The following is a 19,787-nucleotide window of genomic DNA, read 5'->3' on the forward strand; positions in this document are numbered from 1 at the left end:
GGTTTTTCCAGCACAGGATTTATTCAGTGGTTTGTTCCTCACAACAGAACAGCTCCAGGGGATTCTGTGTGTCTCACACACACACACGTTCTGACACACAGTGTTTGGTGCTGAAGGTTTTCTGTGTCTCCTTGGTGACTGTGCAAAATTCAAGGTGCACATCACTCACTCTGATTTCCATCTAACCCACAGCCACAACAGCTTCAGAGCTTGGCTCGTGTTTCTCAGCACATCACCGCAAGAAATGAGAAGGGCGAGCAGGAAGACAAGCACAGCCTTCCCCACCATCCCCGTGACAGCAGGATCAGACATCCAGGACAAAGTCCCCAGGGATTTTCTTGCATCACTGAGCAGAGGAACAGCCTCTCCCAGCTCACAGTGTTAGGGTTTGCTCCCAATCTTGGTCATCCTGGAACTACCACAGACCTGTCTCACAATTGCCAACACAAGGCCAGCAGCTGATCGGTAACCAGGTTCAAACTATTGCTTTACCAAGGCTGTAAAACCCGTCACAGTCAACATTTCTAGTCCACAGCTTTCCGCTCATAAACCCCTGGCTCAAGATGTCATCCAAAACCTGCCACAAGGCTGGTGAAACCAGCTGTCTGCCAGACTAGATTCCAGCTCTTCTGAGTGACCAAGCCATGTCCTGTCCATGTCATATTCCATGCCCAGCATGAAAAGCCATCTCCTTCCTGAGATGCAGGACGGGTGCTGGATCACAACTCTGAACCATATGCCAGGTAAGCAAAGAACCTCACGTTCTTTCAACCCATGTCCTGTGTGTGCATATTGGTTCAGATGAACTCTGTGCCACAGCATCAGTAGAACTGAAATGCTGTCAGACTTCACATCTGCATCTTTAAAATCACTGCTGGGTTCCTCTGATGTGTGGGGAGGTCCTGATGCTCAAACACCTTTCATTATTTTTATCAATATTTCAAACCTACAAGGTATTAAGAGCAATTACTTTTTAATGCATTACTCCACTAGCAGAAAATAGATACCTTTTCTTTATTAAAGCTGATCCATTATGGACCTGTTGGAGCGGGTCCAGAGGAGGCCACGAAATTGCTCTGAGGGCTGGAGCCACTCTGCCATGGAGACAGGCTGGGAGAGCTGGGATTGGTCAGCCTGGAGAAGAGAAGGCTCCAGGGAGAACTTAGAGCCCCTAAAGGGGCTGCAAGGGAGCTCAAGAGAGACTGGAAAGGGATAGGACAAGGGGGAATGATTTACCACAGAGGGCAGGGTTAGATGGGATATCAGGAAGAAACTCTTCCCTGTGAGGGTGGGGAGGCCCTGGCACAGGTTGCCCAGAGAAGCTGTGGCTGCCCCATCCCTGGCCAGGTTGGATGGGGTTTGGAGCAGCCTGGGACAGTGGAAGGTGCCCCTGCCCAGGGCAGGGGGTGGGATGAAATGGGCTTTGCAGTCACTGAAAACCAAACCCATTCTGTGATTCTATACTTACACTCAGGGCTCCACAATCCCTTCTGTTATATCTGTACTTTTATCTGTATTTCAGCACTAACACAACTTCTACCACATCCTCTCCAAAGCCTGGGCTTTTTCTGCTTGCCCAGCTCTATCAACAAAACTGCTAAACCCCTAAAGAACATTCCTCAAAGCTGCACATTAAATGATAAGCGTTTTGAAAACACCAGTGGGACAGTGCCCAGCTCCAGGGTATCAGGAAGGCTCAGTGAAGCACAGCAGTGTTGCAGTGCATCAACTAATCCATGCCCTGCTCCGTTATCTCTCTAACCCCTCATGTGCTGAGCCGTTCCCTCCACGCCTCCAACGAATGCAGGTTCTGCCCTATTTGCACTGTTCACCCATTCCAGTGTCCCTCTGGAAGTGCAGCCAGAGTGTGGACAATCTGGGTGCTCGTTCTTGCCCACACACTTGGCTTCTGTGGTCTCCAAGGTAATGGACAAATAAATAGGGCCTCCTACTCGTACCTTGATATGGGAACTCGGGGTTACTTTGGCAACTCCACCTCGGAGCAAAAGCTCAACTCCCCGAGCGTTGTCTTGGCACAGCTTAACACTCTGCTCCAAAACAAACCATCTGGATTGTTCTGGAAACCCACAGCTTTACGGGATCAGCATCCCAGCGTTCCGGTCACCAGAGGAGGCTGGCTGCTGGTGAGCTCGTGTTGACACAGGTAGGAGGAAGCAATAAAGCAAAAAATGTGTGTATCAAACAGTGCATGAAAGCACAAGCTCAACACGGTACAAACCACTGAAATACATCTTCCAGCTTCAGCACACAAATCCTTCTGAGAATTGGGTTCAAAAAGAATGAAAACAGTTGTAGGCAACGAAGACAGAATGTTTGTAACTAACACATTCACCTGCATCTTCTTGGAATCAAGACACTGGACTCCTATAAAGAGATAAACTGCCTTTTCATTTAGTTTCAGTACTCCTTTCAAAGTCCATGCATGTACTAGGCCATATATGACCAATAATGTATAGAAACTTATTTCAAGTTTCTTCTCCCAGATGGGCTTGTAATGGTGACAGAAACAGAAGCTGAGTTTCTGAAGTGCCCAGAGAAACTTGTATTGATTTTCCTGAAATTCTTTTTAATAAGAAATTGAGGAAGCTCCAAAATGTCCTTCTTTTGAATGTTTCCAAATTCTGTTCTTATTTTAAAAATGTCTATTTGAGACACTGATTTAATAATTCTTTCTTGATCCAATGACAATAAAGAGGCAGCAAGAAGAACTGCTTTCAGACATGAATAAAAAAGTAAAATACAGGAAAATATACAGGGTATCAATTAGGAACAAATAAAGCAGTAATTAGAACTAAATGCAGAAGAAAAAAAAAGAAGTTCCAATTCTTTCTTGAGTTCCATTAGGCTGGATGAGATTATAAGCATATGGAAAAGAAGAGGATCCCTAAGTGTTGCTCATATGCATTAATAATTAGAGCTCATAAGTAGTTCTGATTCAGATGAGTCATTACTGTCCAGAGAACAGCTCAGCTCTGTCGGAAATTGGCTGCAGGTTTTTATGCAGAGCAGAAGCACAGACAGAAATAGCAGAGGAGATCTCTGGTCCACTCATGTTTGTTTTTAGTAAATCCCTAAAACAGCAGAGACTCCTCAGAGCAGGAGAAAACCCCGCATTGCCAACATTTAGGCACCACCAGTCAACCCATCTGGCTGCCTTTGGTTGGTGAGCTGAGACCAGGAACACACACAAACGCTCTGATAAAGACCCAGCTGATAAACTGGTTCCACACCAGCATCATTTTATAAACTGTAGGTCCCATTTTATTCCTTATCTACAGGTCTGATTAATGAAAGTAGCTTTACAGTTACAAGAGTCTTCTCTAGCACTGGTTTCACTGCCACATGAGAGATTTATTTTCCTAAAACCCAACCCCCCCGAGGAGTATCCGACAGCCATAAACATGAATTAAAAAGCTCAGGAAATGGGTCAAAAAGCCATTGACAAAGGGAATCATTATTCAATGACATCTTTCATTTCTGGTTAATGACATTCTGGGTGTCTTCTGGGACTCATCAAAGAAGCAGCTCTATCAAACACTACATCAGAGGCCTGGAAGTGAAAGACACACTCCTGCTAATGGGATTTGGGGATGACACACGGAGAGAAAGAGCAGTGAAGAACGAGAAGAACCAGAAGCTGCACACACATATATCTGAATTCCTGGAAACAGCCCCCTCAGTGGAAACACACCACTGTGCCAACTCCAGAACAAATGCCCACAGGACTCAACTACAGCATGGAGCAGTAGTTCTCCAGCTGGGGTGGAATCTCATGAAGAGATGGGATCAGTCCCAAGGATTTGGGACTTCTCTAGAAATTTGGTGACTTCTGTGCTCTCTGGGAAGCGCAGGGGACGGGAGGCACATGCTGGGAAAAGAGCCTGCCCTCGGCTGGGCAAGGCTTAGCTCTTCCTCCCAGCCCTCTCCCTCTCGCCTCGCTGCTCGATGGCAAGCTGACCCAAATAATCCTGCAGGAATATGCTCATCCCATTATTTTTAAACATGGGGATTGTATCAGCACTGCCCTCCAAGCAGCAGCACCAGCACTGCTCAGGAGGCCACGCAGAGCAGTGTGGGACTGGGAATAAACACTGGCACAGGGAGAAGGGCAGGGAACAACAACACACCACCTCTGCAGTGCCAAAACTGTGACTGCTGTCAGAGCCAGGCTGCAGCAGAACAGCTCCTGGGAACCCTGGAAAAGGAAGGTGACTAGGGAAGGTTAACCCTGGATCGCCACCAAGATCAATACTGGAATACTGAATCTAGTCCTGGGAGATGCAGTTGGGAAAAAAGAATGAAGAGGATGTGGAGCAGAGCCCCTGAACTGTTTTGGGCAGGGTGTAAATGCCTTGGTTTAAGAGCTCAGGATCCTCAGTTTGCACAAGGGAGCTGCTCCAAAGACAAGGTGAGAGGATCAGGGCAGGATCTGGTAGCTCCTGCCCAACAGAGGAAGGGGGACAGAGATGAGACGGCTCCCTGAGACAGCCTGAGAGCAGGATCCCTCCTTCTGTTGGGCAGGGAGGGGCTCACATGAGGATTACACCTGCTGGAAAGAGCCAGATCTCATAGCAGTGACCACCCAAACTCCCTTCTCCCTCCTCTGGCAGCAGCACCAGCAGAAATGCCACCCAGGGAAAAATGGGCTCCAAAAGATCAAGCGCTGCCAACTCCTCCTCACAGGCAGAATTAGAGACTGAAGGGAGAACTGAGATTGGAAGGGCCCTCCAGCAGGCACACAGACCCACAGGCAGGGATGGCTTCAAAGGCAGGGCGTGCTCTCCTGGAGGCCTCCTGGGCAGAACTTTGCCTTGTGCTGAGCCAGAACTGGCTCTGCTGCAAACCACGAGCATTCCTTGTGCTGTCACTGTGTGACTCTACGATGTGGCTCCCTCCGCTCGGGGACCTTCCTTTTGGTGGCAGACTAGAGTCAGATCCCTCCTGAGCTTTCTCTTCTTCAGGCTAAGCTGCCCCAACGCCCCCATCCGTCCCCACCATGGTCAGTGCCTGCCTTCCCAGCGGTCCTGTGCTGTATCCTGGAGGCTGTGACTATCCCTGCTCTCCAGGGGGGCTCAGAACTGCATGCAGGGAGGGAGGTGCAGCCTCACAGCCACTGACTGGAAGAGGATGACCATCCCACCTGGCAGCTGTGTGTGCACAGCCAGCCGTGGGCACTGCAGGCCCACTGCCCGCTCCTCTGGGCACCCACACCACTCCCAGCTTGCGCTGATCCTGCCCAGGCATTTGGTCCCCAGCCTGCACAGACGATGGAGCTTTTCCTTCCCAGGGTTGGGCATTTGCCTTGCTGGACCTCAGCAAGTTCCTCTCAGCCCACTACTTACCCTCCAGCTTCTGCCACCCAAAAACCAGGGTGGTGTCTATGCCTGAAGATGCTGAACACTCTCAGCTCCGCTATCAGCCCCCAGAAATGTTCAGCTGCTGCCAGTTAGACATCAACCCATGGACCACTACACCCTCTAAGGCCACCTGAGTTTTTCACTGGCTTTGCAGTTCATCACCAGCTTTAAACCTCCTCAACTGGCTTCATTGAGAAGCTGAGAGCCTAAAAATCCTTGTGGTAGAGTCTCCTGCACGAAACCACCAATTATTTCCGTGGAATGGCCGATAATTCCCCCGAACAGAGAGCTAAGCACAGCGAGGCAGGCAGGCAAATGGAAATACAATGAAGCTTTCCAGAAGAACGTCCTTCAGCTCTGGATTAAGAGGATTATACCACTTAGAATAGCATCTTTATAACCCCTTGAGTCCAAGTTTTCTGCAGATAAGCTGAGAATTGAAATTCCCCAGAGTAAAGCTGCTCAATTCTTGCACAAGCTGTGCAGCAGTCCATTCTGTGTGCTGCTTTGCATGTCTGTGCGAGGTAGTTTCAGAACAACCTGAAATCCTGAAAGCAAGACCACACAGCAAAACAACCATGTGTCATGGTCACACTGCAACATGACTAATTTTATTAAAATGTGTGCTGGGGGGTTGCTGTCACACAGTGTTGCTTTGGAGCAGATTTAACAGAACCTTATCTCAGCTCATCCACATCCTGTTTCACTGTTTACGAGCATCAAAGCAATGCTACAAAAACACTGCTGTGCTTTCCAGTGAAAAATCCATGTTTTCCATTGAAAAATACAGCTGGAAGGGACAGGATCTGGCCCACAGCAGGTAATTCTGATTGTCCTCAAGGAGTTCACACCTGTGTGGCACTGGAGGTGTCAGAAGGTCACGCAGGGCTGGCCTAAAGCCCGAGGAACCCACACAGCCACCTGGCCTGGCCTTTGTCACCTCCCATCGTGACATGTGGCTCTCTGAGCAGGAGGGACTCCTGTGCACCCTGGCCCAGTGCACAACCCACAGTAACTACCAGGGTCAGCAGCAGTGCCAGAAATCTTGCACCAAGGCCATCCTGGCATCCAAACCTCGGAACAGGATGAAAGCCTTTGCAAGAAGTATTTTTTTAAACTGTTCTCTGCAACCTGAGCAGCACGTTAGAAACGCCTTCAAAAATAAACAAAACTGGATTTTGCAAACCGAGAGATGAACCCCAGATTGCAAAATACCTGTGCTGTTAGTATGACCTCTCAGAATAAACAAGCCCTCCACAAATCCTTGCTGCAGAACGTCCCTTTACGTGCAGGGCGTACCTTAGTGCCGGCTGGTGAAACCACCACGACAGAGTCTACAGGGGCTGCCCCAACTTACCCAACCGTCAGCTTGTGCCGTGATTAAACACAGCAGCAGAGAACTGGGAGAAATCAGTTAAAAGAGCAGTTAAGTATTTGCTATGTAAACCCAGCAAACAACGTATTTCCTAATTTATTTACTAGTACATAATGCACTGAGACAAAACCACAGAATGGTTTGGGTTGGAAGGGAACTCAAAGACCATCTAATTCCAGCCCCATGCCATGGGCAGGGACACTAGACCAGGTTACTCAAAGCCCCAAATATGTTCGTACTCTTTGATTCAGGAACAAAAAAGAGTTGATCAGAAGACACCCTTACACTAAAGTCTGTGATTCATATCTTCTAAACAACAGTAATAACGATACTGTTCCTCCCACAGCTGTTCTCTGTTTACCAGGAGATAAGTAATTTTTAAAAAGTTCATCCTATTTCCAGAGCGGCAGAGCTCAGCTGGAGCTGTAACGTGGTGCTTCCAACACCAGCTCCTCTCTGCCCTGGCCACTGGCAGCAGACCCAGTGGAATCCAGCGATCCACAGCACGATTCCCAGTACTGTGCTCTGCAGATCTCATCGCTGAGCCCACCACAGAGGCACTTCCCAAAGGTCTGAACTGCAGGGTGAACCACCCATGAGCTGTTTTCTCACCACAGGGATTTTCATTCAACAACTGCAAGTGCTGGCTCTAGAACAGGCCAGCAGTGCAGGGCAGGAGGCTCCCGGAAACCCCCGCGTTGTCATCGCTGGCTCCGAGAGACTCATCCCAGGAGCCTCTCCCGGAGCTGCCGGTGCCTGGCTCCGGTTAATCCTATTGCAACACCAGGACCTGTCTGCAGGGAAGGCACTAACCCAGCCAAGGCAGAACGAGAGGAAAGGCTGTGGCTGGAGGCTGAATGATGGGATATTTAAACATATCCAGCACGGGAAAAGCGTGTGACTCCTGATACGCTGGTTAATCGAAGCCTGCTTGGAGCTCAGCCTCCAGCCAGGTGATATTAAAGCTCACAGTTCTGTCTCTGCTGAATTTCCATGTTTATTGCCTAACTGTTGTAATGGACCTTGGGAATTCTAGCCTAGAGGAGGCCAAAGACAGGAAAAAAAGCATCATAATAGAAGGGTCTGGGCAAAACACAAGTTTAGATCCAGAGATCCTATGGGAGATGGAGGAGATGAGCTCATGCACCTGAGATCTCCTGAGAATGGAGAGGCAGAAAAACATGAGCAGGAAATACACACAGAGGAGTTTTACACCAGATGCAATAAAGCAAATTCTCCTTTTCTAAGCACACCTCCCTTTGTCCCCACTGAGGAACCACCTGGATACAAACACACACACACAGAGCCCCAAATCTGCACACACACAAGTGCTTCACTGCTGCTAAATAATGGACTGATTTGTATTTAGCCTGAAATATCTGCTTGCACATGAAGCTCAATACGTGCATCTTTATTTCCAAATGCTTCCTCTGACTGCTCCTAGACAGCCTGGCTCCAACATGGGCTCAGCTAGAGAACCTGAAACCAGAGATGAACTCTTGCACCAAATTTCAGAGCCTGCAGCTCCCTCCAAGCACTGGGATCTCCAGGAGGGAGGAGGGTGACCACACTCTACATGGCATTTACCCAAAGAGATATGCTGCTTACCAAGTGGTCGTTCAGCTACAAGGTTTTCACAGATATTTATGGTGGTTGCAGAACACAGAAGGGGAACATCACCATTCCCAAGGAAGGGATAGACTCTCTTAGATTTAGTGACCTGCACCCCCAGAACCAGCATCTACCCCGACCCTTTAACTGACATTCAAAGGCACAGAAAGTGTTCACAGCACTTACTGCCTACAGTTAGAGAAGTTCAGTCATTTGCTGGCTTAACTATTTCAATTATTTAACAAATACTATTTTAACTATGATCCTACTGAGCAAATCACCTTCTTGTAAACTTAGCGTGGCCCAGGAAGGTATTTTAAATAATCTCATCTCATCTCTTCTGAAACATCTTTTAATTTTGTTGACGCATTTTTCTGGAAAGGGAATGGAAAGAGAAACTAAGGAAGAAATAGTTTTCAGCAGAAGGACTTAACTCCAGGACAGAGTATTACTGGCAAGGAGCAAGAGCAACACCTACCCCAGCTTTGGGCTTGCTGCCTGCCACCAGGTTGGCCAGGAAATCCTCCTCGCAGAGCTGGCTGAACACGTGGGCATCGTAGGCCACCACGATGGACACCTCCTCCATCATGGTGCCGCCGGCGGGCTGGCAGTGCCAGGCTGGGCCCTGGCTCAGCCCCGGGGCCGCTGTCCACACCCACCTGGAGACGCTACCGGGGAAGGAGTGTCCCTCCCCACAGACAGCACGAGCCAGCAAAGGGGCTCCCGCGGGGCTGTCCTGCCCGCGGTGCCTGCGGGGGCACGGCCGGCACTCCCGCTCTCACCGCCGACACCCCGCTCGCTACGGCATCGGCGGCAGCCTGGGGGGAGCCAGTGCTGATTCCAGGGTTAGGCTGAGGCTGAGAGAGCAGCAGGCAAACCAGGGGAGTGTTGAGCAAGAAGGAAGGACTGGACTCCCTGCTGTTCTTCTCCAACTTGGTAGCAATTGTTCACTTATATCCAGCTTTCCCCCATGAAAGCTGATGTTCTGGTGAGCAGAGGCTACCCTTCCAGTGAACTGCTGCTTCTGTCTTATTTGTAGGTTCACAGAGATCGGTGTAATGCTGATTTCTTTAAGGCATTCCGTAAGATTTTCCACAAGTTTCTTAATCTCTCCCTTCAAAGTCTTTAAGAACACTCACTTCTGTTTTTCCACAAATCTGAACTGCATTTTGTGCCCTGCAGATACTTGGATTTTAGCAGTAAGATGATGGCATCAAGTCACAACCCTCCAAAGAGAGTCCTTCAGTTTCCACGTGTAATAGAGGGTAAAACAGCCCTGAAAAATGGAATGAGGCTGTAAAACTCTTCTGTGTGAGTAAAGTTGCACCCCCACAATAAAAATAAAAACAAAACCAATTTATGCAATTAAAACTCCCCACAGTCAAAGGTTTTTAACCTGAATATGGTGCTGGTCTTCTTTTAATCAAGAAGTGATCTAGAAAATAGTAAATTATTTTAAGAAATAAAAAAATATCCCAAAAGCAACTCCTTTCAGGTCACTCAGGCAAGGCAAAAATCGTCACCAACTTGGCACTTCTGCCTAGATACATCCACTACATTTTTATCTTCTCTGGAAGCCTTTTCTTCCTGGTGAAAAATCATACCTGCTCAAGAAACAGCAATCCCTGCAGCCGTTCATTTGTCTCCAAAAGGAGTCTGTGCTGGAAGCAGCAGATCTGGTAGAAGTTTGCAGTCCAGCTTGGCGGTGGCATATGGTTACACTCTCGCTTTCCAGAGCAAACAGGGTCAGACACACCTTGCTTTGCTTCTTCCTCTGCTCCCCGAGTACCTTTCTCAAAGATTGCAGTTATCTGAATAGCACCAGGTGCTATTTGCGTTTGAATAGGGAACTGGAGCAACAGCTGTAGCGGGCAGGATTAAAACCCCAACATCTCCTGCACTTAAACAGGGAGGGAAATTACATGTTACTGCTAGGAAACAGAGAGACTTCTAATAGGCTTATGGCAAACAAAAAATGCAGCACTTGAGGTTAAACTCTTGAGACTGAAGCAGATTCTGATCGTGCTTAACCCTTGCAGAGGAAGAAAGGTACTTCTCCTTCACGATGCACCTACAGTGCATTTTCTTCCTTGTTTTTCTTCAAAGGCTTGCAAACGTTTTCCAATGAACTCCCACAGCAGAAAGACTTCCCCTTCCAATCCAGCTCACGGGACAGCTCTGTGTCACCTGCAGGAAACTCCTACCTGCTCTGCCAAACCCTGCTCAGGTCTTCCAAAGCCTTCAAACGCCGCTCGCTCCTGGGCTCCATTGCCTTGGGGGGCTGCTTCCTTCCAGGGGGGCTGGTTCCTTCCCGCAGCCAAAGTTCCAAGCACAGCCCTGGGAGTGGCCCCTCCCCAGCTCCTCCCAGAGTGCTGACAAAGGCACCTGCTGCCACAGGTATGGTGCCTTCCCAAATCCCCTCCTACCCTGCTGGCACCTGCTCCGGGGGCTCCCGATGGGGACGGGCATCGCCTCGGAACAGCCAGGTAGGCACAGGGGAGGGAGCAGGTGGTGCATCAGCAAACAGCCCCACCTTAATGAGAGACCATTTTAATTCTGCAAGAAGGGCAGGAGGTGGAGAAGGTAAATTATCAGACACAGCTGCAGCTACTTCAACCCCTCCCCTGATTTAGCCAACAGGCATGTCTATTTATAAGGAATTATGGACTAGAACCTGTATTACCTTTTGCTTTCCCTCTTAAACAGAAAGGCTGTGATGATTTAGCAGCACTAAATCTCCATGTTATTGGCTGAGTAATTCTTCTCATGTTCTATTCATAACAGAGGGCTTATAATTTTGGCATGTTCTAACCAGCAATTGCAAGAACTAACGACTGGTGTGACGTTGGCTGATGCATCTCTTTAAATAGGATGTTTCTCGGTTGTTGTTTCAAGCAAATGGAGCTGAGCTGCCCATAAATCCCTCCCAACCTGCATTCTGCATCCCTGTAAACAGCCTGTGCTACCCCTGAACCGGCACACAAAGCCCTAACTACCGAGCCAGTTACATATTTTGAATTAAACTGACGGAAGCAAACATGTCCACCCAGACACAGAGGCAGCATGCTCATGCCAGAGGAACTGGAAGGGAAAGGGCAAAAGCAGAGATGTCCTTCACCACCTCCTCAGGCCGCACCACACACTCCTCCCAGCGCTTCCACACAGAGCCTTCCCCTGTGCCGGGATTTTTGGGTGCTGAAGTGATGAATAATCTAACAAAAGGCAATAAAAAAGCAGACAGCAGGCTTCATATTTCCTTAAAGCAAAGAGCCCTTCTCTGTATAACACCACGACTACCTTGCAGCAGCCCTCCTCAAGGAACAGCAACACAGCCCCCTCCACAACACAGCTGGGAAAGCATACCTCCAAAGCAGGAATTTTTGGAGAAGCGGAGCAACCAAGCAGTCAGGAGACAGAGGAGAGCCAGCAGAAGGACAGGTGGGCTGTAGAAAGCTGTGAACTGATTAAGGTAAGTAGCCCTAATTGCAGTTGTTGGGATTTATATGCCGGTGGATCATAGAGGTGAATGGAAAATTCCTGAATTGAGCAAACCGGCTCGCTTAGCAAAGCAAAATCCTGCTCCCTCCCAAGCTAAATTCACTCTCACTCCACCCCCAGGAATGTCTTGCTGCTATCTGACGGGGATGGGATCTTCTGACAGACGGGGAAGGGAGGTTTGTGCAGCTCCTTGCTAAGCTTCCCTTCCTGCCACCAGCCCCAGGAGCACAAAGGCCTTTTCTGCCGTTTGCCTTTCATGTATTAACGAATCCGGGCAGATCACAGCCATCTTCAGAGAGGGGAACACAAAACTCCTTTCAGAGCACTCGGGATGGCATTTGGCAGCCTTCAGGATAAGTTTACGGGTCTTTTTGCCCCCAAGGGAATAAATCACGGTAATATCAGCTCTTCCTGTAATTCCTGTCCCCACTAATGACCCGCCAGGGCTTTGTCAGGCACAACCAGCAAGTGAAAGCCACCTGGTTACAAGTCCAAGGCTGTGAATCCCAGACACAGCTCTGCTCTCTCCTCACCCACACGGGGCTTGTCGAACATCAGAGAGCAGCAAGCACTGGAATGTGCTCCAGTTTTAGGTGTCAGAGGGTAAATACCTTTAGACATGTTCTGGGATTCCACATGAGACCAGAACACCAAGCTGTTCCTCACAGGAATGCCCCACACCATTCCAGAAACACGGCTGCCAGGCTCTGGCTGATCAGCCATTGCTCCTCCAACATTTATTTTTATTATTTAAAATGTCAAATTAGCATGGCCTCATTTTTTCCCCCCCCCAAAGAAGTGGGTGGATGAACCTGTGTTTGTCCTAAAATAATCCTCCAAATGTGGGGAAAAATCTGGGCTGGATGTGCTTTAGCATATGTACTCAGAGGGGTAAATCTTCCCAATTTGCTTGCTCCTGGTTTGAGTTTCATGGATTAAAGGCAGCAAGGCCATCCTGCTGGAGAGAGGCAATGTGCTCTCCCTGCAGTGGCAGAGGTCAGCGTGGCTGGAATTGCTGAGGCATTCCAGACAAACCAGTGATGCTGGCACGGGCCCCCCCTCCATGGAACTGTGCAGCCCACCCAGGGAAGAGCTGAGGGCTTCTGAGTCTTCACTTTATGGTGCCAAATACCCAGATTCCCCTCTGCCAGCCTCCCCAGACCAGCAGCATAGCTGGGACACCAGCCTACAGGTACATGCTCATCGTTCAGCTCAGTCCATTCCAGGTTATTTTGAAGCCTTTGAAATGAACTCATGAGCCTCTTTGACTTTTGAAGTCATTAAATTCACGCTTTTACTTTGCATTTTCATGTGTCTGTCCCACCCTGCCACTGTCACTTTCTAAGGGCGCTCCATCCGAGTTTCCTTCAGAAGTCACCTGCCTGCCAGGGATATTTTGCTTCACGAACTTCCTTCTTGTCTGCTGAGGTTCTGGGTTAGAGCTGGGATGAGCTTTTGCTTGTCCCTGTTTTCCCAGTGGTGGAGAAAGCACAGGGCTCCAACCAGCCCAAACCACCGGTGCAGTTTATTGCTTGGCCCCACACACTGCTGTGGTGTGATGGGTGATGGAGGGACAGGGACAGGGCCAGACATCCCTGAGCCAGCACTCAGGGAGTATTGAATAAGGAATATTGAATCTCAGTGTGAGATTTTGCAAACCCCAACCTTTGACTGCTGAAAGCCAAATTTTACAGGATATTTGGGGCATACATTGTATATGCCCAATGTAACCAGTTGGGCTGAGCATATTTCCTCCTTTCCCATCCTTTTAAATTGGAAACATGCGGGATTTTTTGTCCTGTGTGGAAAAGCAAGGAGTGGTACCAGTGAGCTCCCCAACAGGCACTGATGCCCTCTGAGTGGGCCAGGCTAGTCTGGACCAGAGAGAGCCCCACAGAAACCATGCAGAAGAAAAGCCAGAAATTCCTAATAATGCCTTAGAGCACAATTTCCTGAAAAACAGCAGGATTCCACCCCCTGTCTCCAGTGTCACTCCTTCTCTTTAGGGACCCCTTTGTTATCTCCTCCCAGCTGTGTGACAGCAGACACCCATAAACAAGTCCACAGCTGAGGGGCGAGGGAGCAGGGCCAGGGCTCTTCCCACACCTGCCCCAAGGCCACGGCCAGGGGCTGCTGAACCTGTGCCCTCCGAGCCAAATCACTACCAACAGCTCCCTCCAGCTGCTGAAGGGACAGCCTTTAACAACCATGTGGAACTGTAAATGTCTCTGATATATACTCCCTGGGGCTTCTAATCCAGCAGCTGGATAATGCTGGGATGGCATTTAGACCATGCACATGCCATTCAGAGCTAAGTTCCATCACAAACCCAGCACTACCTGTGAGATGTATTTTAAACCTGTTGCATTTATCACTCCAATTGGTACTGAAAGGAAGGAAAATGGGTCAAGCATATTATCCAAGAAAATTAGCACAGCAGTTGCACAGGAACGCTTTGCACTTCCAATGATTTATAGGGATGTCTGGCCTGGGTTCAGCACAGCCTGACTGAGGGATTTCACCCAAACAGCCCTATGTCTTTTGACTTACAGCAGATCTGCAAACAAAAGGTACTAATTAACATCAAGCAGCACATTAAATAGTGACACCTGTCACACGAAGGGACTCACACAGGGCCCAGGATTCCAACCTCCTCACTCTAAACCCACACCTGATTTTCTTTCTCAAGGTAGATACATCTCTCCATATTCCTCCTTCCCTCCCCAAAGAGGGGCTAACAGTCCTTACCTAACCCCCAGAGAAAGATCAATAAAGGTGAAATGAATGGCATATTAAGGGGTACTGTTATTGTTATTACTATGACATTGTCTGTCTAGTTTCCCCCCGAGTGCTGAGCCATCCATGCTGCACAGGGAGAGCTGGGTGACACATTTACCTGGGTGACCTGGAGTGCCCTGGATCGTGTCAGACTTCAGTATCTCTACTGCCAGTCACTTTGCACCTGACCTTTAGCCTGGGACAAGGAAAAAAGGAGAAGGAAGGAAAGGCTGGAGAGCCAGGCACTATGAGGAATTCTTGTAGTGAAATAACAGAAGGAAAAAGGCAGGACCACGGCACATCCTCTGCATCAAACCACAGGCACAAACTGTGCTCAGGCACAAACCCACCACAACCCCCTGTGCTGGCACCTCTGGAGCCACATCTGCCACATGGACACCCTGGCAGGAGCCTCATGGGGAAGGTGAGATGTTTCTCTGTGTTAACAGCGCTGTAGGAATGGCATATTCCCAAAACAAAACATAAATCTGCACTACTATTGCTTGTAAGATGAGATAAAGGGCAATTAAGACAGAACTGCTGTGGGTGAGCAGGAAATGGCACAGGTGTCAGCCAAACTGGGCCAAACCAGACAGACCAGTCTGAGCACCTTCCCTGAGTTTTAGCAGTGGGTTTGACTGTCAGACACAGTCTGGGCTGAGGCGTGGCCAGCGACTCTGAAACGAGATTATTTCACGCGTTATACATGAAAGGTACAAACTACTGATCCTTTCCAGCAGAGCAGCGTGTCCCACAGTGCTGGAGTTGAAAATGAAGCGTTAGCTTGGAGGTCCCAGGCAAAAAAGCCCAGCAAGTGGCACTGGCTGGTAGGTACTGATGCCAAAGGTGATGAACAGCCAGCTGATACAGACAGGATTTCACCTGAGACCCAACTGCTGGTCAAGACAGAAGGCAGCTAAGACTCAGTACTCCCCTGGACAAATTGCCCTGGAATTTGCACAGGTCAGCTCCAGAGGAGGAAAGCAGCTCAGCACTGTGCCAGCTGATCAGCTGTATAAGACTGCCAGCAGCATCCACTAATCTAAGCTCCACATAATCCTCTGCTGCTAAATCCCTATTCACCACCATCCAGTGAAAGGGAAATTCTGTTCTCAGAAGATGATTTGGGAGACAAACCACTCCAGTGCTTAACTGTGCTGATCTAGTCTCCCACTGGGAAAATCTGCATCTCCGTTTAATGCTCCAATATACCACAATGAGAAAAGCTTCTGTATTTACATATGATTTAAAGATTACCCTGTCTTCATTTGACTGTTAATAAGCTTATTTTTAAGAGCTCAAATGCTACAGAGGGGCAGAGAAGGCAGGTGCTGCCACCAGTTATCAAGGAGCTCTCTGTGATAGTCAGGTACGACTTCAGAGACCAGAGATATTTCCATATACTCTTCTGTAACCTCTCCCATTTGTCTTATTCCAAGCTTGTCTCTTATTTAAAATCTAGACTATAGGTCTTGTATTACTACTACTATGATACCTGTGCAGCTAAAAGAAATGAGACACTCCCTAAATATAAATCATAAATACTAATATCAGGAGTTGGTCCAGCCCAGCACAGATTCCACACGGCACTGGAACATTTTCTCCTCACGTCCACGTGCTCAGGCTGGGCACACTGCGCTGCTCAAGCTGAGTGCAAGGGCTGAGCTCCCTTGGAAGCTCCCTCATTCCCAGTGCTCCTTTGGCTCCTCTCCACGTCCCACTAAAGGGCTATATTTAGAGAGAAAATTGAGCCGTAACTTCAAATCCATTCTTCATTTTTTAACATGCCTTTCATGCAGGGCAAGTGTTTACACAAAATTCCTTCTGCAAGGAATGCAAGGGAAGTGCCTGGAATGAATGAGAGCTAATTTTCACTTGATTTGAAATAAAAAAACCCCCAGAACAGCAAACAGAGGAAAAAACAAAATTTAGGATGATTAAAAAAAAATAAAAATTAAAAAGAGGTTTCTATCGCCATAAAATTTCTTGCTGTATTTCCAAATCACCATTGTGTTTACAGTTCAAATTAACAGGGGGGAAATAATTTGCCTGCATTTGTTCACTCATCTGGGGACTGCAAGAATTAACTCTAGGGGTTCATTCCTTTGCCTACAACCATTTGCACTGCACCATTTAATATGTGTAAACGAGGTGCTGATCTGAAAGTGAAGGAAAATAGACCAACTCAAAATGAAGTGGTAACTACCATGAAAAACAAAAGCCATGTTGCTGTCTACAGTGAGTATTATATGTAATGAAATCCAGGTACCTGCATAATGGTTTGAAAGGTTAGAGATGTCCTTGTCAGCTGCATTTGTGACAGAGTAACTCATTTTCCAATTACTCTTTATCATGGAATCACAGAATGGTTTGGGTTGGAAGGGACCTTTAAAGGTCATCTTGTCCAACGCTGCTGCAGTGAGCAGGGACATCTTCTTTAAAACTAATTAATCTTTAAAAGTGGGAAAGGATTTGATCCCCTTTCTCAGCCACGGAATCCTAGATATATCATGGGTAAGATATGGTGGGTGTTTCTTGGAATGCCACTCACTATTTCTCCTCTGTACACTCGCCTCACTGCAGAACATCAACCCAGAGAACCACACGTGGGCTCAGCCACACTGAGGGACTGGAGGAACTGCCTGGGCACTGGCAACTGCTTCATCAGGACATCAACTGGACACCCCCAGGTTTAGGGAGAGTGACATGAGTGGGTCACACCGGTGGCACCTGTGACACAGCCTGTCCCTGACACTGCACGGCATCGACATGACTGCCAAGGCATCTCTGGGGAACTGTCCTGGGGAACAAAATCCAACCAAAAGGATGGTTTCCTTGGCAATGGTTAGAACTGTCAAATTGAGAAAGACCAGAAACAGGTCTGAGTCAGGTTTTTCTTATCTCTCCTAATGAAGTGTAACAGCAGCAAGAGCAAAAAGCTCACTGGAGCTGGAGCAGCCCAGCTTGGTGTCTGGGTGCCTTTGGCCATCCCTGATCAGCAGGACACTGCCCAGCATCCAGGGGGTTTTGTTGGGCAATACTGTATTTCTGTTCTCACTTTTTTAAAATAATTTTTCCCTTAGGAAAGTACAACCTGTGCTCCCTTTATCAGTACTGTTTACACTCTTGGATCTTCCAGAGTTACAGGATTTTGGGGTACAGAGCTGGCTGGGCTCAACGCCACAAGAGAGAGAACCAGAGCTGGTAGCACAGAGCAGTGACCCACACAACCACGGGGCAGCTGCAATGCCTGTGCCAGCTCTGGGGTACTTCACCCCCTCTCAGCACTGCAGAACACCCACATTCCTCTGAAAATTCAAGACTGACAGCTGGACTTATCAGGAGGGAAGAGTCAGAACCAGAAACACAGAAATCCCTCCTCACCCCAGCACCCACCTGCTCTGGGTGTAATTCAAGGCTTTACTCATCATCTTCAGTCCCTAAACACCTGAATCTCCCCACAGGAAAGATCCTTTTCTTCCTATCTTCAATGAATGAAGATCTGTTGACTCATCCTTGTAAATGCACCTGAAACAACTTCTCAGGGCAGTACAAGTTATTCCTGGGCATTCGAGCTGGTTCCAGGTCTCCTGTGCTTTGTTCACAAAGCGGATACCTGAGAGAACTCCCACATCCCACCTGAGCACCAGGTGAACAACAGCAGCAAAATGTACAGCTAACCCAGCACAGCCTGGCTTGGGAAATCTCAGTGAAACAACACAGGGAGCTGCAGGGCAGCAAAGGTTTGACAATCAGCACCTCCCTGGGTGTACACAAGAACTGGACACCCCAGTGACAGACGTGTCATAAATGACAAAAAGACCAAGAGTCCATTTTGAAAAATGGTAATACAGCATGAGCGTGCCAAGCCACTCTCAGATGTATTTTAGTCTTCGAAATGGGTAATTGCATGCTTAAAGCAAATAAGGGGAAAATTCAATCTGCACTTAAAACACACCTTCCTCATCTCACGTTGATGGAAAAAAAATTACACCTGGCCTCGTGCACAACCCCTGTTCTGCAGGACTGCTTGTACAAAACCAAGGGTTCATGTCCCTCTCTCTGTTCTTCTGCAGAGAGGGTCAGGCAACGGCTGGATCATCAAAGCAGAAAAATGATTTTTTTTAGCAAAAGAATTCCACAATGAAAAGGACAGCAGGTAACAAAGCAGCTGCCAGTCAGTGCAGCCAAAGGCTGTAAGGAGAGGCCCAAAAGGCAACAGCTGTGCAAGAAGTACAGACCAGAGACTTGGCTCCTGGCTGTGGGCTCTGCTTGCTGAAACCAAAAGGAGAAACACAGAAAAGGAGAAAAGGGAAAAATCAGTTTGGTACTTGTTTGTTCCAAATAAATCTCTACAGGGTTCACTCCACTCTTTCTCAAGGTGGAGTAAAGGTTCCAAATACTTTGAGAGGCTCGGAGTTGTCTCTGAAGCCTTTCCTGAAGAGCGTGGCAGTTCCTTCATCACAGAAAGACAAACATGACAAACACAGCCAGGCTCTGGGTCAGCATCCCCACTTACAGCTTTCCTGGTTGTGAGAAGCGATTCCAATCAGTGCTCCCGATTTTTTGCCTGGCAGGGAGGTTCTCTGGGTGACACAGATGTGCCAGAGCACACCAACCAACTTCCACCTTCCCTGCTTTTGGGAGCACGTCTGGAACAAACGGCACAGCAACAGCTCTGCTGCAGCTCTGCTGTCCTCCCCTACCCACGTGCAGCCACTGAAACGCTCTGCCAGTTTACCTGAACACCAACCACTCCATCAGCACCCTGCTCCTGCCCTGGATACAACATCAGGCAGAGCTGTGCCCTGGCTGGGATCCCAACCCCACCCTACAAAAATGCAGCTGGTCCTGCGGAACTGCCCAGGGAAGGACAACCATCCTCTCCCTCTGCAGGTCTGGTTAGGCCACAAGCAGCCTGGAATGTGGACACAGCTGAAGTGAAAGCCACCAGTAATAAAGTAAGCAGAGAAATGGCTTAGAGCCATCTTTGTTCCAACCCTTTTTTTCTTCCATCAAGGACTGCTGGGTCCGTGGCCACCTACGCCTTTAAAACACACTCCCAGCACACTCCTGGATGCCACTCCAGCCCCACAAACAGCCCCAGGGGTTTGCTCAGCCACCAACAGGAACACCAGTGAAAACAG

General features: G+C 48.5%; 1 protein-coding gene across 6 annotated transcripts in view; it reads right to left on the reverse strand.

The window, feature by feature from the left end:
- The window catches only part of RABGAP1L (RAB GTPase activating protein 1 like), a 210,549-nt gene that overhangs the window by 24,539 nt on the left and 166,223 nt on the right, over positions 1-19,787 (reverse strand). The window contains exon 1 of one of the 6 annotated variants that reach the window (XM_050307384.1): positions 11,728-11,975. The exons of 4 other annotated variants lie outside the window; for them this stretch is intronic. Coding sequence is in view for 1 of the 2 variants with exons in the window: in XM_050307382.1 (XP_050163339.1) it covers positions 8,843-8,953 (111 nt within the window). In the remaining variant the exon portion in view is untranslated. Of the gene's footprint in view, positions 1-8,842; positions 8,977-11,727; positions 11,976-19,787 lie in introns of those variants that run through there. One more of the 6 variants, XM_050307382.1, reaches the window with a different exon arrangement.

The sequence above is a fragment of the Myiozetetes cayanensis genome, unplaced genomic scaffold (assembly GCF_022539395.1).
Source record: "Myiozetetes cayanensis isolate MyiCay16 unplaced genomic scaffold, myiCay2020 scf12, whole genome shotgun sequence".
Lineage (NCBI taxonomy): Eukaryota > Metazoa > Chordata > Aves > Passeriformes > Tyrannidae > Myiozetetes > Myiozetetes cayanensis.